Here is a 21550-nt window from a genome sequence, read left to right on the forward strand (position 1 = left end):
ATTTAGGAGATGATAATGATCACTGCAAAGGAAGTATTGCAATCGCGAAAATTTTCAGATATCACGTTTCAACGAAAATATTCATTTTGACCACTCGCGAATCCATTTGGGTGACTTTTTCTGCATGACATCTGTACGTACAGACACAATAAAAGAATCGTTTTTCCAAAAAGGATTGTAAAATGGATTCAGAAAAGACTTTTTTCGTTATGTCTGTATGTACCTACAAATGTACATCGCATAACTCAACGAGTAACCGCACGAAGTTTAAATTTTGTATATGGAACTTCTATAACATGTAACTGTAACCTCCCTTTTTCGATGTAATAGGCCGCACCAAAAATATATATATTCCCAATCTTTCACCCGCCTCTTTGAGCTCAGTTTGTATACCTATATGTCGATAAATTGTGCATTGTTTGCTTTACTTGTGATTGAATTATGTTGCTCTTATGTTCCGCTTAACGTTTTTGTGCCTTAAGTTAATCTGCATGCTATAGCTGTAGAATTATCAACAATTAAAAAGTTCTTTAAATGACGTACGACCTAACGAAGCCGCCATTTGTTTGCATTTGAAACTCTTAGTAGAATAGTGAATTAAATCAGCTTGTGCATAACTTCAATGCCTAATTGCCCTATGGAGCCAAAAGTTAACTTTCAACTTCGTGCACCGAACATTTAGCCTTCCTGCACGTTGGCCGAATAGCTTGTTTTTCTATAGAAACTTTGATTTTAATTGTAAAAGTTGTTTTTTTTTAACTGTATTTCGTGTTTTAGGGTTTTTTTTTTTTTTTTTTTTTTTTTTTTTTTTTTTTTTTACAGTTTTTAATGAAGATGTTTTGACATTTTATGTATTCTTGCCTTGCCACGAAATGATAACTGAATTGATTGAATGAGAAATATATCTCTAATTAAATTCGAGGAAATAAGTTTAAATGAAGTGCAGTAAAAAGTGTGTACAATTTAATATGCCATACAAGGAAGTCATGTGGTGTCCACATGAGATATTTTTTAAATTCTATTTCTTAGAAATATTCGTCACTTACAGTGTTAAATCGCCTTACCGAAATTCTCGTTCTAAAAGTATTCTAATGTGGTTTCCACGAATCCAAATTTGAAACGCAGTTTTTTAAGATAATTAGCTGAATCACTTATTTACTTAACTTGAGAAAGCATAAGTTGAAAAATAAACTTAAGATCGATATGTACTGGAATGTAAATTATACATGGACGAAATAATAATAACTTCTAATACAAATGAATAACTGAATTGTCAGTTACCTTCAGTGGGCATCGTAAAATATGGTTAAATAAGTTTGATGTTATCCCCAAATTTTTATTCTTAAAAAACATTGTTTGGTTTTATATTGACTATTTATTAAAATTTTGCGTTTCTATGTTACTTGATTACTGAAGAACATTTATTAATTAATTATGTAGCTTAAATTTACAAATGAAATGACATAAACATCTATCAAATGTGTCGCATATCACGATCCTGTTGTGTCTGAAATGGGGTATCCGGACATAATCCCGACAGCCGAAATCCCGACAAGCCAAAATCCCGACAGGGTTGAAATCCCGACAAACCAAAATCCCGACAGGGTCGAAATCCCGACAAGCCAAAATCCCGACAGGGTCGAAATCCCGATTGTCCAATATCGCGACAGGGTCAAAATACCGACACGGGCGAAATCCCAATAAGGCCTAATGGCCCCTTAACATACTTCCACAGCTGCAACCAGTATATGCTTTGATGACTAGCAAATCTGAAAAAAATTACAAAAGATTATTCCAAGATTTAATTGATTGAATAATGGACTTTGGGTTGTCGAGATTTCGGCCCCGTCGGGGTTCCGACTGTCGGGATTCTGGCTTGTCGGGATTTCGGCTGTCGGGATTATGACCCAGACCCCTGAAATGGATCTCGTGGTAAGACTCGCCTGCGCAGCTGCTACAATCAAAGGAACTCCCAGTGTATTTGAACATGTCCCGGCATTCAAATGGTCCGTCGGTGTCAGGTATGTTTGGCGTCTGATGGTGCAAACATCAAGCATCTGTTGTAACATTCAAGCTGTCGTACACCATTCGAATTCATGTCCAATAAATGTTTCAAATTAATCACTCTTGCTTCTTTTCCCATCTTCTACCTCTGCTAACACTTACCCTTGACAATTCCGGGTGTAGGTTCCTATGCAATTCTTAATCCTTATGAAGTGCCCTGTCTCCCCTGGAAATTTGTCGCAACATTTCCAGGGGAGATAGGGTATATATATATATATATATATGTGTGTGTGTGTGTGTGTGTGTGTGTGTGTGTGTGTGTGTGTGTGTGTGTGTGTGTGTGTGTGTGTGTGAAATGCATTTAGAGGATATTATTTTGGATAGAATTTCTTGGGGCATCAGTTAATCATTTCCTGATGAATAAAGATCTTGAAACTAACAAAGAATACAAAATATCGTATATCGACTGGTAAAAATGCAAAAATCATAGACAGTTTGAAAAAAAAATTCAAATTTTATCCAGTGTACTATAAAGAGGTTATCTAAATTCTAGGGCATTATTTTAGATGATAATTTCTCGAGGCATTAGCTTCTTGTGTAGACTTATTTCCAATGCCTAATTTTTTTCTCTTTGAATTTTTCTCTTTGTCTAATTTTTTTCTGTTAGAAATTTTCCATTTCAGAAATACACACACTGTAAAGTAATAATTTCTCTTATTTTTTTTAGAAATTAGTTATGCATCCTTAAAACTGCAAGCTTAACATTTCGGGGCAGTGCATGTAATAACATGGCGTTACAATTCAAAATACATTTCTAATAATAAGCATAATGTCACTTAAGATTCACATCAAAGGTAAAATCTGTGTATCACACTTTTTTTAGTTATGTCGAATGCAGTTTCTCCCTTTCTAATTATATTATTACATACTACCGGTTCATAGATATAAGTTGATTATTACGAAATGTAAGGAAACGAAGAAGCTAGAATCTTTAAATAAACAACTGTCTATACAGAAAGGTGAACAGCTATAAATAGAGTCCCCTTAATGCACGAAAAATATCGCAGATCATCGAAATAGCTCAAAGAGGGAAACCTAAAGCAATCTTCACACAGCAAGAGACTTTTAAATAAACTAATCTTAGACTATAACCTCAAACCCTCACTCAAAACCGCTCACAGGCTACCAAAGGAAGGGATAAGTAATTTTGAAACTTCGAGAAAAATCTCTCTTATTCCAGATGTCACCAATTTGGTGATAAAAATTGTCATCAAGTCTATGTTTAGCTGATATCTCCTGTTCCGTATGAGCAATCATTACATGTCAAGCGTCAGTTGACTCAAAATTCTGAGATCTACAACATAATAAGCCGCTTTTGAACCCATTAATGGCCACAAATTCTATAAAGCAAAAAGGCACAGTAAAATTATTGCATAAATGGCGAAATTCTTAATTTATGGTAACCTATTTTCCTTTTCCTTTCATTGTGCACGAGCGGAAAAAAAGGTGCATCGTTCCTTCTTTCAAATAATTTTAAAAAATTGCGTATACCGCAGTCGACGTTACAGTCGCTTCTAACAAATACGCTAAATTTCAAAACGCACCAATATATAAATTCACGCACACCCCGGGAAATTCCGACTAAATAAATCTAATTTTTTGTAAGTATGCTTAGAAATACATCTACTTTAAGGTGATGCTATAACTTTTATAGATTATAATAAAAATTTTGTTTCAAAACATTTTAAAATGCCTAAAAAATACAAATTTCAAAATAAATCAGAAATATCTCCGAATTTTATTTGGATTGAACCTAAATTTCGAACCGTGAAAGAAATCAAAAACGTTTAATAACAATCTGATGTGTACAGCACATGACTTCCTTGTACGGAATATTAAATTATATGCATTTTTTCTTGCATTTCGTTTAAACTTATTCGATTGAATTAAATCTACTTCGCCGACTGCGCATAAACCACAATAGAATAAATGCATTCTTTAAAATTCACTCTAGTATTTGTTTACCATAGCTACATTCTGGCGCTAGATTCACTTAACAGTATTATATTTCGTTTATATTATAATTCATAATGCACAAAATTTATATCATTTAAAGAACAGACTTATCTAATCGTTGCCACATGTTCTGTTCAAATACTATAATAGAGCTAGAATGATGTATAAAAGAATTAAGCAAACAAAACAAAAAAGAAACAGTTTTTCAAAGACGATTGAGTATTTCTCATTCAATTAATTCAGTTCTCACTTCGCGAAAAGGCAAAAATACATAAAAACTCAAAACATCTGTATTAAAAATTACGAAGTAAATCTTAAACACTTATTTCCTCGAAAAAATTCCAGAAAGGATTAAGCATGATTTAATTGGCAATAATAAATGAAGTCATTATCTTTGTTGTTGCGAAACTAAGTTTCTCTAGATTGGCAAAAAATCCACTAGTCTGCTGTTTCAAGTGTAAACAATAATTGGCCGCCATCAAAAAAAAAAAAAAAGGCTCAGCGGCACTTAAACAACTTTAAAATTGTTGATAATTCTAAAAATATTGCATACAGATTTACTAAAGGCATAAAAACTTTAACCGAAAGATAAAAACAACATAATTCAATCATTTTTAAAGCAAAAAATATACAATTTACAAACATATAAGAGTAAAGAAACTGAGATCACTGAGCCGGATAACAGAGTGGATATATATATAAATATATTTATATACGTTTGGTGAGGCCGATTGCAACCAAAATACGAGGTGCACATCTACATGTTATTTAAGGGCGGCAGTCCACTTGAGCAGCGTTCAGCAGTCCTATATACAAAATTTCAACGTTCTGGGGCTACTCTTTTTTGAGTTATGCGAGATACGTACGTACAGACGCCACGAAAAATTCTCTTCAGAATTAATTTTAAAGGAGTTTTATAATTATTTTGGAGGAAACGAGTCTTTTATTTTGTCCTTACGTACAGATATCACGCAAAAACATCGTTAAACTGCATTCGATAGCGGTCAAAATGGATATTTTCGTTGAAATATGCTGCCTGAAACTTTTCGCGATTACAATATTTCCTTTTTACTTCGTACAAGGAAGTAAAAAAGAGATACCAATAAATATATACTGAATTCAATTAACACTGAGGAGCTAAAATTTTGAAAGAACAATTGCTATATATAAATATACTATATATCCTAAGCTGCGCATTTGAGACATGAAAAACACAAGTTAAATTTCATTAATTCGCCAAGGACGCATAATGGCAAACCGCACATTGAGTTGATTAATGTTAACGAGTTGCGCAAGCTCAGTGGTGTACCGTTTAAACGTGAAACCAAATACTGGCCGCTAAGCATAAGTAACTCTACACAAGCCTGTTCGTCATGAAGGTCTTGCCGACTGTTTATAATTGCAATACTACCCAAATTTGTTTTGTGCTTAATGCATTTGCTTCTGTTCCATTTCCTTTTGGTTTATTTTGTTCATAAACGTTATATTAAATATCAGTTAAATATGATAATTTCCGTGACTTTAATTGAGTAATTTAAACCGGATTTATTCTTTAATTTCTTAGAGCATATATGAATGGAACGTATGATAAATACGCAATTGGCAATTCTTCACAAGTATAATCAATAAAGATTCAGCTAATGTATCTTCTAATGTTTTCTGTTTTGTAATTGTTCTTAAGCGAAAATTTGCGCGTAATTTACAATCGATATTTACATTCTAAGTAATGAAACAACTAACAAGTTTTAAAATCTTGAACTGTTTACGCCCAGATAACAGAATATGAACCATAAGCCGTATTTATCTTCTTTTAAAAAATTGTACCAAAGTAGTAATTGCGCCAAATTCTCTTTTGGGCATGCGCAGTATGCGAAATTCGTTTAACATTGATCAACTGAATGTGCAGTTTGCCATTAGGAGCCCAGGACAAGAAAAGCTGTAGAAGTGTCCCTACCTCTTTTTTTTTATTGCAAAGTTTATAAAAATAAAAAAATACAAATATTGGAAATACTTAAAATTACGAAAATGTATAAAATTAAAATTATAAACAGATATATTTACAAACACTTACAGCAATATCTATGAAGTAATAATTATTACAATAAAATGTAATAAATTTAGTGGTGATTACCTCATGAGAACTAGAAGATCATCGAGAAAAGAAGCGACTGATTCTTCTGTTAATGGTCGATTACTTTTGCAGCACAACTTACGGCCCCACCGCCATACACCCCAGAAAACGTATGCTTCATCGGGTATGTTTAAGTCGTCCGACTCGAGAAGTCTAATGAGAGTAGATCTGCTTAAATGAAGGACAAGATCAGTAACAAAGATTCTCAGAGCATGTTTTTCCATCTTTGCCCAACAAGCCATCTTTACAGGGCAGTTTTCATCGTTTTGTTGCCTATATTCTAGACCCTCGACAATATCGCAGGCTTGAACCACAGTGAGATTGGGCAGCAACTGTACCTGCAGATGTTCTCGCAAATGTGGGAGACAGTATCTTTCTGCCGCCACCAGCAAATCAGCTGTAACTTCAGTCGGATTTTCGTCACCATATATGTACCTAAAAAGTTTTAAAACCATTAAAAATGCAAAGTGATTTAAAACGTACAGGCAGTTTAAAGTGTCAGAAAACAGTGACGTCAATTTAAAAAATATGTAACCTTTTGAAAGAATAAAGCATCAATCCTTGAGAGTCCCTGAAATTTTAAAGGGGATCATGATTATCAAAAGGTTGACTGGAGGTCGATAACCGAATATGCATTGGCTATTCATCGTCATAAACTAGATCCCATTGATAAGAAAAAAATTTATTAATAAAACTGGTAATTAATTGCTTGTTGATATACTATATCATACAAAATCAGATTCTTATTCAAAGCATATGAGCACGCTATATTTCGGAATTTAAAAGTCATCTGAGAGAAATAGCCCAAAATAAAAGTTGTTACTGAACAAATATTTTTACTTTCGCCTCCTCTTACCTAGTAGAAGCAGGCTTTATTCAAATAAGTACTGTACTACGGAAAGTAAAAACAGGCTGTACATTTTTGAATGAGCTTATTTAAAGAATTTAACACTTTCAAGAAAGAGCATTCATCAATACAAAAAATGCAGCCACCAAATTAATTAAAATTGAACTTTTGTGAAATTGCAATGTATGATATGATGTCTGAAAACTGGTATATATTTGAAAAAGTAAAAATAATAAAACATAAATCTAATAAATCTTTTTTTTTTCAACTCTTTTTCAATCAATCAAATTTTTTTCAAAACTTTTGTTTATATTCATAGACTAATTTCTATTTTTTAAGTTATTTATGTGCAACTGTATTATGATTATGTTATACACTGACTACCAATAAGTATTTGGACACCTGTGATAGAAAAGAAAAACTAACTTTATTCAAAATCAATAGTTGGTAGAGCCTCCACAAGAGGTAATTACAGCGTGGACCCTCCGGTGCATACTTTCCACAAGTCTTTGTATGACAGCTAGTGGTATTTTCTTCCACTCGGCTTGGAGAAGACATAGAAGTTCCTTCACCGATTTTGCACGGGTAGTGCACCCCTGAATTCGGCGATGCAACTCGTCCCAGAGGTTCTCGATAGGGTTCAGGTGGGAAAGCCAGTCCATTCGATGAACTCCATTGGCACCATACCAATCCTTGGTTAACGTCGAAACCTGACAACTGGCATTGTCGTGCTGAAAGTAACAGAGGTCCAACCCGTAAAACTGCCACAACGCAGGAAGCACATTGTCATCCAAAATAGTGCAGTAGGCATCGGAGTTGAGCTCACCATGAATGGGGACCAAGGGTCCCAGCCCATACCAGGAGAAACACCCCCAGACCATAATTCCACCTCCGCCGAACTTGACTGTTGGCAGCCAGACCCAGACCCTGTCATCCGAACGGTAAAGGGTGAACCTTGATTCGTAACTCCAAAGAACCCGTTTCCACTGATCTACGGCCCAATTTCGATGTGCTTTGCACCACATTAACCGAGCAGCGAGGTTGGACTTTGTGATCAAAGGCTTATGGGCAGCAGCACGACCATGAAAACCAAGTAGATGTGCTTTTTTATGGATGGTATTCATTGAATCAATACTCCCGGATGCCTGTTGAAACTCCTCGCGGATGAGGGCCGTCGGTTGGGTGCGGTTCTTCCGAATTTCTCTGGACAGTACTCGTCGGTCTCTATCTCCCAGTTTCGTTGGTCTGCCGACTCGGGGCACATTCCGACAATCACCGCTCACCTTCCACTTCTTAATCACATAGGCCACTGTCGATTTTGTGTACTTCACATCGCTAGATATGTCCCTTAAGGATCGGCCACATTTGTGATACCCGATAACTATACCTTTCTCGAAATCAGAGAGCTTCGAACTGCGAGGCATCTTGCATGCCACTAAAGCCGATGCTGTTTCCTACACGATATATACCGGCGGAGTCCGTGACGTACCTTAGGACCGCAGATATCGTCATTTGCATAGGTGTCCAAATACTTATTGGTAGTCAGTGTATAAAATTATTAATAAATCTGATAATTAATTTTTTATTGACATAAAGCTGTATGATGCAAAATCAGATTTTATTCAAGTCATATAAGTACGCTATGTTTTGGAATTTAAAAGTCATCCGAGATAAATATCCAAAAATAAAAGTTGTTACCGAGCCAACGTTATTGACTTTTCCCTCCTCTTACCTAGTAGAAGCAGGCTTCAATCAAATCAGTATTGTACTACGGAAAACAAGAAAAAGATTGAATATTTTTGAACGAGCTGATTTGAAGAATTACGTTAAGCAATTTTTTGGAAAAAAAATAAAACGGCATTCATCGATTCAACAAAAGCAGCCATCACATTAATTTAAGTCGAACTTTTGTGCATGAATGTATGATTTTGCTTCTGTAAAATTTTGTATTTGAAAAACTGAAAATAATAATAAAAATATATATATATATATATATAAATCTAATAAATTGTTTTAATAAATCAGTCATTTTTTTCCTAATTTTTTTCATATTCTTAGAATTGCTATTTTTAAGTTATAACGTATTTCTCCCGCCTTCTTAGCGTGCCTTCGTAGTGCAATGGTCAGCACACTGAGCCGGTGTTTCAGAGGTCCGTGATTCGATTCCCGGCGAAGTCGTTGCTAATTTTTCATTCCTTTCCTCCAAAACATCCGCACACGGCAGCACTTAGAGAGATCTTCTTGACGTTAGGCTCTTCCATACCTTTAAAGATCAGCTGGATAAAAGGACATACCGGGCAGAAAGGCAACGAACGAGCGGATGAACTAGCCAAGACTGCAGCTCTCAAACCAGAAATTGACAAGGAAGTTCCGCTTTCCGCAGAAGTTGCAAAAAGGCTCCTCAAGACAGCATTCCAAGAGACATGGTCATCACGATGGCAGGAAGAAGAGACAGGAAAATTTACTTACAACATCTTCCCAATACCTTCTCTCAAGAGGCTGAAATGCAACCGACTCTTCCTCCAAGCCTGTACCAACCACGGGAAATTCCCAGCGTATTACAGACGATTCCTCAGACGGGACGTCAACTGTTCATGCGGTTTTCGCGGGGAAGACGAGGGCGCACTTCATTACCTGCTCTCCTGCCCTCTGACAGAGCACCTTCGACAGCAGTTCTTTCCTTTCGACTACATCACATATCCTGTGAATAGACTGTTCACGGACTATTACTGCAACAAGGGCATCTTAGAGATAATGAAGCAAGTGAATGAAAATAATTATATCCAAGAAACTACAGATTAATGTAAAATGTAGAAAGGCGGCCTAACCGTCAAATTGCTAGCAATGACTAGGATGACTTCCTAAACCCTGTAGTGCCATTAACTTAGTTTGCCGGACAGGTTAAGTAAAGTGACCATATCTCTTCTGCTTCAAAAAAGAATTACCGAATGTCTCTACAGTGGCGCCCGAATAAAAAGGGTGTTGGATGATGATTCTCCACACCCAGGATTTGGCGATTGGGTCCTCTAAAAACTCCAGTCTCCCTTTAAAAGGGGGAGTATATAAGGTATTTCTCCCACCTTCTTAGCGTGCCTTTGTGGTGTAGTGGTCAGCACACTGGGCCGGTATTCCAGAGGTCCGTGGTTTGATTTCTAGCGAAGGCTTGCTAATTTTTCTTATTTCTTGCTTCGAAAAATAATCCTAATGTCTCTACAAAGTTGTTTAGGTGAATTTCTTTTATTATTATGTTGTACGCTGTACAATACAAAGAAAATTGCAAGGCTGTCGATGAAGAAAACTACTGTTTTAAAACAAGTCGATGCAAGGAAACGTTTGCGAATCCCTGCACTACAGCAATCGCAACATTTAAAGATAGTATTTGCAGGCTGCCAAATACTATATAGTATTTATACATGTAATACATTAAAGGGGTTCTAAATGGGCAAAATTAACTCAAAGTGCTTCAGAATCATTATACTCACAAGCGAGTTATCGCTTCATCTGAAATATTATGAGAGTCTTCAAGAACATTGTAAATAACATTTTTATGAAATCTTTAAATGAACAGAAAGCACACAGCAAATAATACAAATAAACTCCGCCACTTACGGGTATTTAAAATAAAAAAGTTAAAATTAAAAGTAACTTAGTCGGCGGGTACACATAATGGACACTTTAAGCTAGCTCAGGATTTTAATGGCGCAATTCTAACGTCAGCTTAGCAAAATCATTAAAGCCGGAATATTCACTCTCAGAGCTGGGCGATAGAGTGTAAAAGGTCCTGCAGGCGACGCTGCCAAGCGTTCTGTCCCTAAACATTCAAAACCCCCGACTTAAATCCTCTGCCACTGAATTTACATCCTGGTCAGAACTGCGAAAAAGTATAGAAGTTATAGTAAAGATTAAATGATAAAAATTGGTTTATTAACACTGTAGAATTCCTCGCTTTGTAATTCTAAGTTAATGTTGGAAGTGAAGAATCTTAAGAACTGATAAGCGAATAATCGCTAAAGTTCGGGTGATAACAAACAACAAGATAGAAGGGTAACTAACCCTTTATTATTCCAATAAGATTTAACAAAACTCCACCTGGGAGTGTACAAACGAAGCCCTCACTTGGGCTTAAACTTAAGGGACTAAGAATTAAACTAAAACTAAGATTAACTAAAGAAATATAGTCGAAGCTATCAAGATTCAAATCGAGTTGGCCCCTTAACGTATTTGACTACGAAGCTTAGCAAGGGCCTGAGTACGGCCGAGCGTAATAGCAGCTTTGAGAGAGAGAGTGGCCAAAAAGGCAGACGCGCGTAAATCAGAAACTCTGATTCTCTCTCACTCTGTAAGTAACTTCGTGGTTTAAATACCGCTCCTCCTCATTAAATATTCAGCAAGATTCCAAAACTACGTTCTGGCCGGAAATAGTAAGTTAAGAATTTGACATAAAAGGAACTTTAACTTAAAATTTAACTGTTAATAAAATTAACATAATCCTTACGACATAAAATGTCTTATAACATGTAGAGACATTAGGTATTTTTGGAAGCACACGAGATGAAAAATTAGCAACTGCCTTCGCCGGGAATCGAACCACGGACCTCTGGAATACCGGCCCAACGTGCAGAACCACTATACCACGAAGGCACGCCAAGAAGGTGAGAAAAATACCTTATATACTCCCCCTTTTAAAGGGCGACTAAAGATTTTAGGGGACACAATCGCCAGATCCTGGGTGTAGAGAGTCATCATCCACAACCCTTTTAGTTCGGGCGCCACTGTAGAGACATGAGGATTTTTTTTTTTAAAGCAGGTAAGATGAAAAATGAGCAAACGTCTTCGCCGGTAATCGAACAGCGGACCTCTGGAGTACCGGCCCAGCGTGCAGAACCACTACACCACGAAGGCACGCTAGGAAGCGGGAGAAATACCTTATAAACATAATGCTCTGTATATAGAAGTATAAAATAAAAGTTTTTTCCTCAACTAAATACTCGAAAATCAAGCATCCTCCTAATAGCCGAATACGTATGATCTTCCATCAGTAAGTTACACAATGAAATCGTCATGTACATAAAATCCAGTAACTCTGCTTCCAAGTTCTGTCTCAGCTAATGGAAAGCTTCATGAAAAAGTTTGGATCCTCCGTTGCTGCAACATACACTGAAGTGACATAAGTCATGGGATACCTCCTAATATTTTGTCGGTCCTCCGTTTGCCCGGCTAAGTGCAGCAACTCGACGTGGCATGGACTCAACAAGTCGTTGGAAGTTCCCTGCAGGAATATTGAGCCATGCTGCCTCTATAGACGTCCATAATTGTGAAAGTGTTGACGGTGCAGGGTTTTGGGCACGAACTGTCCTCTCGATGATGTCCCATAAATGTTCGATGGGATTCATGTCGGGCGATCTAGGTAGCCACATCATTCGCTGGAATTGTCCAGAATGTTCTTCTAACCAATCGCGAACGATTGTGGCCCGGTGACATGGCGCATGGCCATCCATAAAACTCCCATCGTTGTTTGAGTACGTGAAGTCCATGAATGGCTGTAAGTGATCTCCAAGTAGCTGAAGGTTTCCATTCCAGTCAATGATCGGTTCAGTTGCACCAGAGAACCGAGTCCATGCCATGTAAAAACAGCCCAGACCATTATGGAACCACCACCAGCTTGAACAGTGCCTTGTTGACAACTTGGGTCCATGGCTTCGTGGGGTCTGCGCCACACTCGAACCCTACCATCAGCTCTTACCAACTGAAATCGTGACTCATCTAACCAAGCCACAGTTTTCCATTCGTTTAGGGACCAACCGATATGCTCACGAGCACACGAGAGTCGCTGCAGGCGATGTCGTGCTGTCAGTAAAGGCACTCGAGTCGGTCTTCTGCTGGCATAGCCCAAGGAAGACAAATTTCGCCGCACTGTCCTATCGGACACGTCCCTCGTACGTCCCACATTGATTTCTGCGGTTATTTGACGCAGTTTTGCTTGTGTGTGAACATTGACAGCTCTACGCAGACGTCGCTGGTCTCGGTCGTTAAGTGCAGGTGGTCGGCCACTGCGCTGTCCATGGTGGGATGTTATGCCTGAAATTAAATACTCTTGGCACACTCTTGAAACTGTGGATGTCGGAATGTTGAATTCCCTAACGATATCCGAAATGGAATGACGTATGCGTCTAGCTCCAACTACCATTCCGCGTTCAAAGTCTGTTAATTCTCGTCGTGCGGCTATAAACACGTCAAATCCTCTTCACATGAATAACTTTAAGACAAATGAAAGCCCTGCCAAAGCACTTCGCATTTATACATTTTCTACGCGATACTACTGCCATCTGTATATTTGCATATTGCTATTCCATGACTTTTGTCACTTCAGTGTAATTATGGATTAATTTATCTTACACAGTTTTGAATCTGTTGCCAAGCCAGTAAAATTCCGCGCTATTCTAGTTTGTTATTTTACAGATTTCCCATGCGCCCTAGATGAAGCAAATTTCCGCTTTTGTGAAGATTACTTATTGTCACCCAAAACTGTTCAAGTGATTTATAACAATACCTCCTAGCAATTCCCATCTTTTCTCGATCAAACGAAATTAATGGAAATATTACCTGTGCTGTCTTACCTTAACAAACATAATGCAGTTTCAGGCTCCATACCAATGACGGTTATTGATGTGGGATTTTCGTCTGCAGATACCCCTTCCAGCATTTCTCGGAAAGTGGACGATCGTGAGTTGAGGAGAAGGGAATGCGCAGGTAATCTCCAAGAGAAACCATCGTGCCGTACTTTCAGAATCACGTCACTCAGCCTTTCAGACAGCACCAAATCGGAAGACATAGCTGCAGTTCTTCTATTTTAAAATAAAAAATTATATTGCAAAATTTTGTAAATAATTTCATATTTAGTTTATAATTTCAGCCGTATTTTATTGGGTGTATGTCCACAATGTACTTTTATGAGTTGTTTATCTTATATTTTTATAGATCTTTAAGTTTTGCGTTGTTTGACTTGCAAAGATAGCCCAAACAGATATAGCCAAACACCCTCCTACAGAACACTAGCGACCAGTTTTGTATCCGTGTTAGCAACATTTGGTGATTTCTCTGCACCTTGGCCACATTTTGGCAGTTTTAAAAAACTGCCTTTTTGAAGCCCAAGGAGTGATTGATACTGTGTATAATGCATCTTTACTGTGTATTGTCTTCTTAGCACAGCTGGGTAATACATTATACACGGTTACAGCCGAGAACATCGCGGACGAAAACGTAGCGGAGAAAACAACGCAAGGAGAAAACATCGTGGTACAAAACATCGTGAGAGAAAATATCGCAGAGAGAAAATATCGCAGTTCTAAAACTATCGTGGTACAAAATATCGTAGTCGAAAATAAAGCGGTTCAAAATCTTCGCTGTTTAAAAACATCGTCGTCGTGGTAAAAAATAAAGTACCGATCATCGCATGACGATAACATCGCATACATGCGTTTTTTAAATTGCATAGTGACATACTATGTAAATGACTTTCGTTATTACTAACAAATAGACATCCAAAAAATTGATTGCACGCCATACATGAAAATATTAACGAAACAAAATAATATGTAATTTTCATTAAAACAATATCAGATTAACAAATGTGAAAAAAATAATTTGATCATTAGCTAAGCAATTTTTATAGAGGTAACCTCATGCAGTTATTTATCTTACTTTTTTAAGCATTTCTAGACTGTATTTTTCATGAAAAATTATCAGTTTATAAAAAAAGCTTATTTTATTAATGAACTAACTATATAAATTTAAAATTCTATTAAGCTTTTTAAGTTTCATTAATTTTCTACTCATTTCAATTTTTAAATGCTTAATTTTCCTTCTTATTTTTTCAGCAAAAATTAATTAATTCGTTCAAACATAGGAAATATAGAAGTAAAAGAATCCCTCTTTCTTTATTGTGCTCTGAGATCTTTATACGAACATGCATTTATAACTTTTAAATCTTGAAAACGCATGTGTGCGATATTATCACCATGCGAGGATTTGTGGGTACTTTATTTTTTACCACGATATTTTTTACGACGATTTTTTTAAACTGCGAAGCTTTTGAACCGCTTTATTTTCGACAACGATATTTTGCACCACGATGTTTTAGAGCTGCGATGTTTTCTCCCACGATGTTTTGTACCACGACGTTTTGTCCTTGCGTTGTTTTCTCCGCGACGTTTTCGTCCGCGATGTTTTTGCCGCGGCGTTTTCGGCAGACACCATTATACACAGTACGCTGAAACCGGTAGTCCCATAGTGATTCAGATAGGACCCATTTACATCTGCTACATCTTGAATCTATGTATTTAATTCTAACGTATTAAAGCAATTTGCAATACGTCTGGATGTAATTCAGCTAAGTATTGACACAAGTACTTAAAACTTTATGATAAATACTCAACAAACTTACAAGACCTTCTTCGTTATTGGTACAGTGTTGTTGTGATTAATATTTCTCATTTGTACATAATCCGAAACAGGTTCACGAACTCATCATGTTCTACAGGCACATCTATTCTTTCCCAAGGTTTCTAGTATCTTATAGGTGATAGTAAGAATGTGCCCAAAGAAACCATGAGGCCTGAAGCCGTGGGTCTGATACCTTACTCTTTTCCCCTACCAATCAATCTCTCGAAGTTACATTCACTTCGACAGTACTTTAAGGACCTCCATACCTGAAAATTATTATACATTTTCAAACATCTATTCTTCACCGAGATTCGAAGCCGTGCCCAGCGATATCGAAGCCGATTTCTCTAACCAATACCAATCACAGAATCCTTTTTCTTATATCTCCAATTAAATCAATTTTTAAAAAAATTTTATTTTTAAGTTGGAAGCTTATTTATATGTATGAGCAAATTTAGACATCACGACCAAACTAGATCGAGAAATATCTAATGATAACGCCACTCTATCCTTGTATTTTGGTTATACAATTTCTCCATTAATTAACAAATCCCAAACATTCTATTTTTAAACCTAATCAACACATTTCTTTCCTCTTACCTTTAGAAAATGCAAGCGAATACATTATTACGAGTAAACCATTGAATCAAATTCTTTTCCTATCATTAATTAATTAACCAATTTAAAGATTCATGGCATAATAATTTTAATTTCGCGAAGTCTGCAATCTCTTCAAACAGCAATACACAGCATCGGATACGTGGCGCATTGAAAACTAAAACGAAAAATTACGTATATTATATTTACATCACACGTTATCATAATAACGATTTAAAATCCTCTTCTCTGTTTACTTGATCAGGCAGATGTTGAGAGTAAAAACTTTTTATTAATCAAATAAATGATGAAAAGATTGTTGTTGCCCCAAAGCTTTAAGATTCTCACTTACGGAAAACAAGTTTTGAATGGGTTTCCTTTTCTGAGATTTGCCTTTGGAATTAATGCACTTTTAATGACTTCATTTCATATGTAACATAATATTTTCAATTTACATTAAAGAATTTGCGTTAAGTTTAATCAATTAAGTAACATGAAACAAATTTATATATTTGCCGGGAAAAATTATTTCGCCAAGCTCTTTTGAAGTTGCATACGCATGATCTCACATAAATAAAGTTTCTTAATTAGTTAAATTAGAGTTGCACCAAATACAAATACCGATTACTAAAGAGATAGGCACTAAAGTTCGAACGTACAGTATCTCACAAAAGTGATGGGACACTTGTGCTTTACAAAAGAAAACTGTAATAAAATAAATTCACAAAAACGTGTAAAAATTTTTTGTGGGTGTGTTTCATACTTAAATTTAGTAAAAATTATTACATAACATACATTTTCTCAAAATATTAAAATAATAATTTAATAAAAATACAATTGTTTAGAACGGAGCAAAAAATGGCTCACATAAGTGATGGGACACCATTAGATACTACTACGTACTACAATAAAAATATTTTTTGGGGTTTTTATTTTTACTCAAAAGCAATTTGCAGTCTTTCTCTTTAGTTTGTTTTGGAATTTTTGTGTTTTTTATCTCTGTGCAGCCATTAATGCTATACGAAAAGAAACTTTGCCTGAAATTCGAAAATTAGTTATTAATTTGCATATTGAACGTGAAAAATCTATTAGAGAAACCGCTGAAACAGTTAACATGAGTCAATCAACAGTTTTCAATATCATTAAACGATATAAAAAGAATCATATGATTCAGGATAAAAGAAGACCTGGCCGACCATCAAAGCTATCCAATGGAATAAAGCGAATTATCGTTCAAAATATTAAAAGAAATCCAAGAATGAGTGCTCCTAAAGTTGCTGCTAATTTACAAGCATTATATGAAGTAATTGTTAATCGAGACTATTAGAAGAGTAATTCGATCTGCTGGATATCACGGTAGAGCAGCCAGGAAAAAATTCTTCGTAAGTGAAAAGAATAGAAATCTCAGACTGGCTTTCGCAAAATCTAACATAAATAAGAACTCTGATTACTGAAATGAAGTTATATTTGCTGAAGAGAGTAAATTTAATATATTTGGTTCTGACGGTAGAATCTTGGTGTAGAGAAAACCCAGAAAAGAATTTCGGAAACAGAACTTGGTTCCAACAGTAAAACATGGTGGAGGAGGAGTTATGGTATGGGGGTGTATGTCGTCCCCTGGAGTTGGTAATCTTGTTTTTATTGACAGTATAATGGATCAGTACAAGTATACTGACATTTTAAAACAAAATTTGAAATCTTCAGCACGAAAATTGACCCTTCATAGCGATTTTAAATTCTACCAGGACAATGACCCCAAGCACACTGCTTTGAACGTTAGACTCTGGCTGCTGTATAACTGTCCTGAAATAATAAAAACACCACCACAATCTCCAGACTTAAATCCCATAGAGAATATTTGGCAAGAATTGGAATCAAGAATTCGCAAACACACCATTTCTTCAAAAAACAACAATTAAAATCATTGCTTCAAGAAGAATGGGGTAAAATCACTCCAGAAATCACAAGAAAAAAAATAGTCGAATCCATCCCAAGAAGCTTAAATCACGTTTTAAAAGTAAAAGGAAATCCAACAAAATATTAAAACATTTTAAGAAGTAAAATTTTTCGATAAATATTTGATGGAAAAGTAAGTGTCCCATCACTTATGTGAGCCATTTTTTGCTCTTCTAAACAATTGTATTTTTATTAAATTACTATTTTAATATTTTGAGAAAATGTATGTTATGCAGTAATTGTTACTAAATTTAAGTATGAAACACACCCACAAAAAGTTTTTACATGCTTTTTTAATTTATTTTATTAAAGTTTCCTTTCGTAAAGCACAAGTGTCCCATCACTTTTGTGAGACACTGTATAAATTCTTCTATTCTAACCAACTAACCGGAAGTGAATTAAGCTACCCGCGTCTTTAAAAGCAATTATGTTTATTTATTATGGAACGATGAAAAAATTACTACCGTAAAGTATGAATTAAAAACTGTCGATGGAAAATAAAAATGCATCATATAACAGTAATATTAGTAGATGATCTCATAGTAATTGAAATTTTTTTATATTGCGGGTTTTAATTACAAACGATGGGAAATATATAAATATTGTTAAATCTTCCGTTAAAAGTTAAACTACTGTTCCGTAATTGTAACTTTATCGTTTGGCGGCGGAGTCTTTTCCCGTCGCATTTTTGTTGTTGTGGATTTACTATGTTAATCTGCTAAATGTAAAATAAGGCAACATGAAAAAAAAAAAAAAAATCTGAAATGTTTCAGATTTTAAATTACGTCCAAAGGGGCGTTTTTTAAAATTTTGTGTGTTACCTTTCTTTATTAAATATCATGTTCCTCGCACTTAAACCATAAGATCCAGTGCAACAGCAATATCGCAAAATAGTTTTAAAACGAGCATATCTTTAGAATTTCCGATACAGAGACTCACGCGCTGGAGATAAAAATGTTTTTTCTTCACAACGTTGCCATTGCTCGCTTTGAAATCCTTGAGTTTGTTAATCAAAAATTCGTCAAAGTTTTAAAAAATAGGAAATCGATCATAAAACAAATTTCAAATTTCAAATTTGGTCTTCCACATGCTCATATTCGTTGGAGGATTACGTTATTCAAAATTCGATGACTCTATGTACCGTTGTTTTATCACAATACGAGAAATATACATACATTTATGCAGATTTTTCATTATTTAATTTCTTCAAATATAATGCAGGACTCTAACATTTTGTGGCAACAGTTTGAAAAGTGAACCGACATTTATGAGTCCGACACAAAATGCCAAAACGAAACTAATAGTCCTTCGGGATTCAAATCCCTTTGGACTAATAAAGTAAAAGTTTAGTTTTTGATAATTGGCAACTGGCATATTCCACGACTCGAAGAATTCTTCCTTACAAAATATACTTACTGTAATGACTGTTTATTTTCTTTTAAGAATTAGTAATCAAAGCTATCGCTAATAAACGCATGTTTCGGTTCTGATTACGCTATCTACGCACAACTACTACATCGCAAATATAAATAAAGCGTACAACCAATTAATCTTCTGTAATACAGCGTGTCATGTTGTTTCTTGATTTATAATGATACTTATTCTTGTATTTAGTTTTGAATACTGATTAATTTATGTAATCAAATGAATTCATTCTCCAGATTAAACTACTTAAAAATGCAAGCAAATCCTTAATGATATTTTTCTGTTAATTTAATACGAGTTATTTATCTTTTCTGAATTTTTCAAACTGTCCTCTTAACTGTGATTTTAAAACAACAATGAACGTAGTTTACAGTATCACTCTGGTTAATCGGGAGCTGACTTATTTAAAACTTAATTAATATAAATCTGCCGAAAAACAACACATTACCTCAAATTTTTCTGGATACTATGCCCACTTCACTTTCGCAATTTTATGCCCAGTTTAAGGTCTCATTTTGAATTTAATTATACATTTCCGGAATTAGAGTGTCTCTTTGAAGTGGAGTAATCAGTAGATCGAGTTAGCAATTAGAAAGTCTCAGATTTGAGTCTGCAAAGCAGAATTGATTTTTGAAGATTATTTTTCACATGAATTCGCTTTTATTTACCTAATTTAAGTTTATATTTTGAATTTAATTACCCATTTAAAGAATTACATTACTCCTATGTTTTTATGGTACAATAATCAGTATATTTAGTAGATCACATTCCATTCCTTGCAGAGTGGAATTAAATTTTAAAGATTCCTGGTCTCAGAAATTCTAATGGCTTTGATGTGACACTTGAACTGAAACAAAATTGTTATCACTTTGATTTTATTGACTGGGGTTTGCTTTTCTCTCCCCAATTTGCCATGGGAATACTTTCACATGTTTCAATAGTCAGCATGCCCAACTAAAACCTCCAAGGTTCGATTTTCAAGATTTCATTTTACAAAAATAAAATATTTCAACCATTCAAATTTTAAATTGCTCTGTCTTTTAAGTCCTCATTTTCTAAACTTCAGCCCTCACTCCAAAGAGTATCCGAATCAAATAAAAACAAGCAAATTGGCAAAACAAAGTTGACGTTAATACCCTTAGACAGGTTTCTGCCCATATTTCTCGTCCTGTTTAAGTTTCCACAATAAAAAATTTTATAGAAACAATAAGTGGCCCCAAATTTGATTAAAGAGCAATGCATAACAAAACTGTTGCATAAAATGGACTAAATAAATAAATAAATAGAAACAATGCATAACGAAATAAAAATGCATGAAATCTACGTTACAAACAAATGAGCATAAATATTTAAAATTTGTTTGTTATATCTTGGTAATATGATAATTAACTAATATACTGAAGTGCTACAGAATTAGAGATAGACAACATTATGCAAATGTCCTGGTGCTGCTTCCTTATTTCTGCGATTGTGAGGACACTACCATAAGATTTTATGACTGGAAGAATATCCCTCACTAAGCAATAAACAAAAGCAATATGATGAATAAAACTCAAAATTAAGATATTTTCGATTAATCACAAGTACATTACTGACCATTAAACACCTGCAGCGTGAAACCAGCGTGCAAAAAACGTCAAATTTGCATAAAAGATAAAATATCTTCGGAAATGCAAATCGTTAGCATTTCAGTGCACGCGTAAAATGCAAATATGATAATCGCCATTTACACTGCGTATAAATGGTAAGTTCCCATGGCGAGTTTCTTATTTGGAAATTGAATTTGAACGTTGCCTGTCTGTGTAATATGAGCTTTACATAAACAGGCGTCGTGCAAGAAGGAGAAAACAGCATGTGTTGGAATTCGACCGCGGTTACGATTGTGGCCTATTGGGATTGTGGTGTATTGTTCCGCAACGACAATCGTGTTGGGAGGGATCGCAGGACTGCCATGCAAAATAGGATTGCAGGACTGTCATGCATCATGCATGGCATTCAGTATGGTCTTCCACTGAATGCCATGCAGGATCTCAACTGCCTTGGACAGAAAGGATAGGAATGTTGTCCTCTCGGCCTTGCGAGATCGTGCAGCCACGTCACATAACCTGAGTCAGTGAGTATCCGCATGGACA

General features: G+C 35.4%; 1 protein-coding gene across 1 annotated transcript in view; it reads right to left on the reverse strand.

The window, feature by feature from the left end:
* Window positions 1–21550, reverse strand: part of LOC118182165 (uncharacterized) — a 57213-nt gene that overhangs the window by 18496 nt on the left and 17167 nt on the right. The window contains exons 2-3 of the mRNA XM_085816514.1: window positions 13616–13843; window positions 6152–6586 (exon numbers count right to left, since the gene is read on the reverse strand). Of these exons, the coding sequence (XP_085672640.1) occupies window positions 6152–6586; window positions 13616–13830 (650 nt within the window). The 5' untranslated portion in view covers window positions 13831–13843. The remainder of the gene's footprint in view (window positions 1–6151; window positions 6587–13615; window positions 13844–21550) is intronic.

The sequence above is a fragment of the Stegodyphus dumicola genome, chromosome 5 (genome assembly GCF_044657685.1).
Source record: "Stegodyphus dumicola isolate Sdum_Otavi_A_Nest chromosome 5, ASM4465768v1".
NCBI lineage: Eukaryota > Metazoa > Arthropoda > Arachnida > Araneae > Eresidae > Stegodyphus > Stegodyphus dumicola.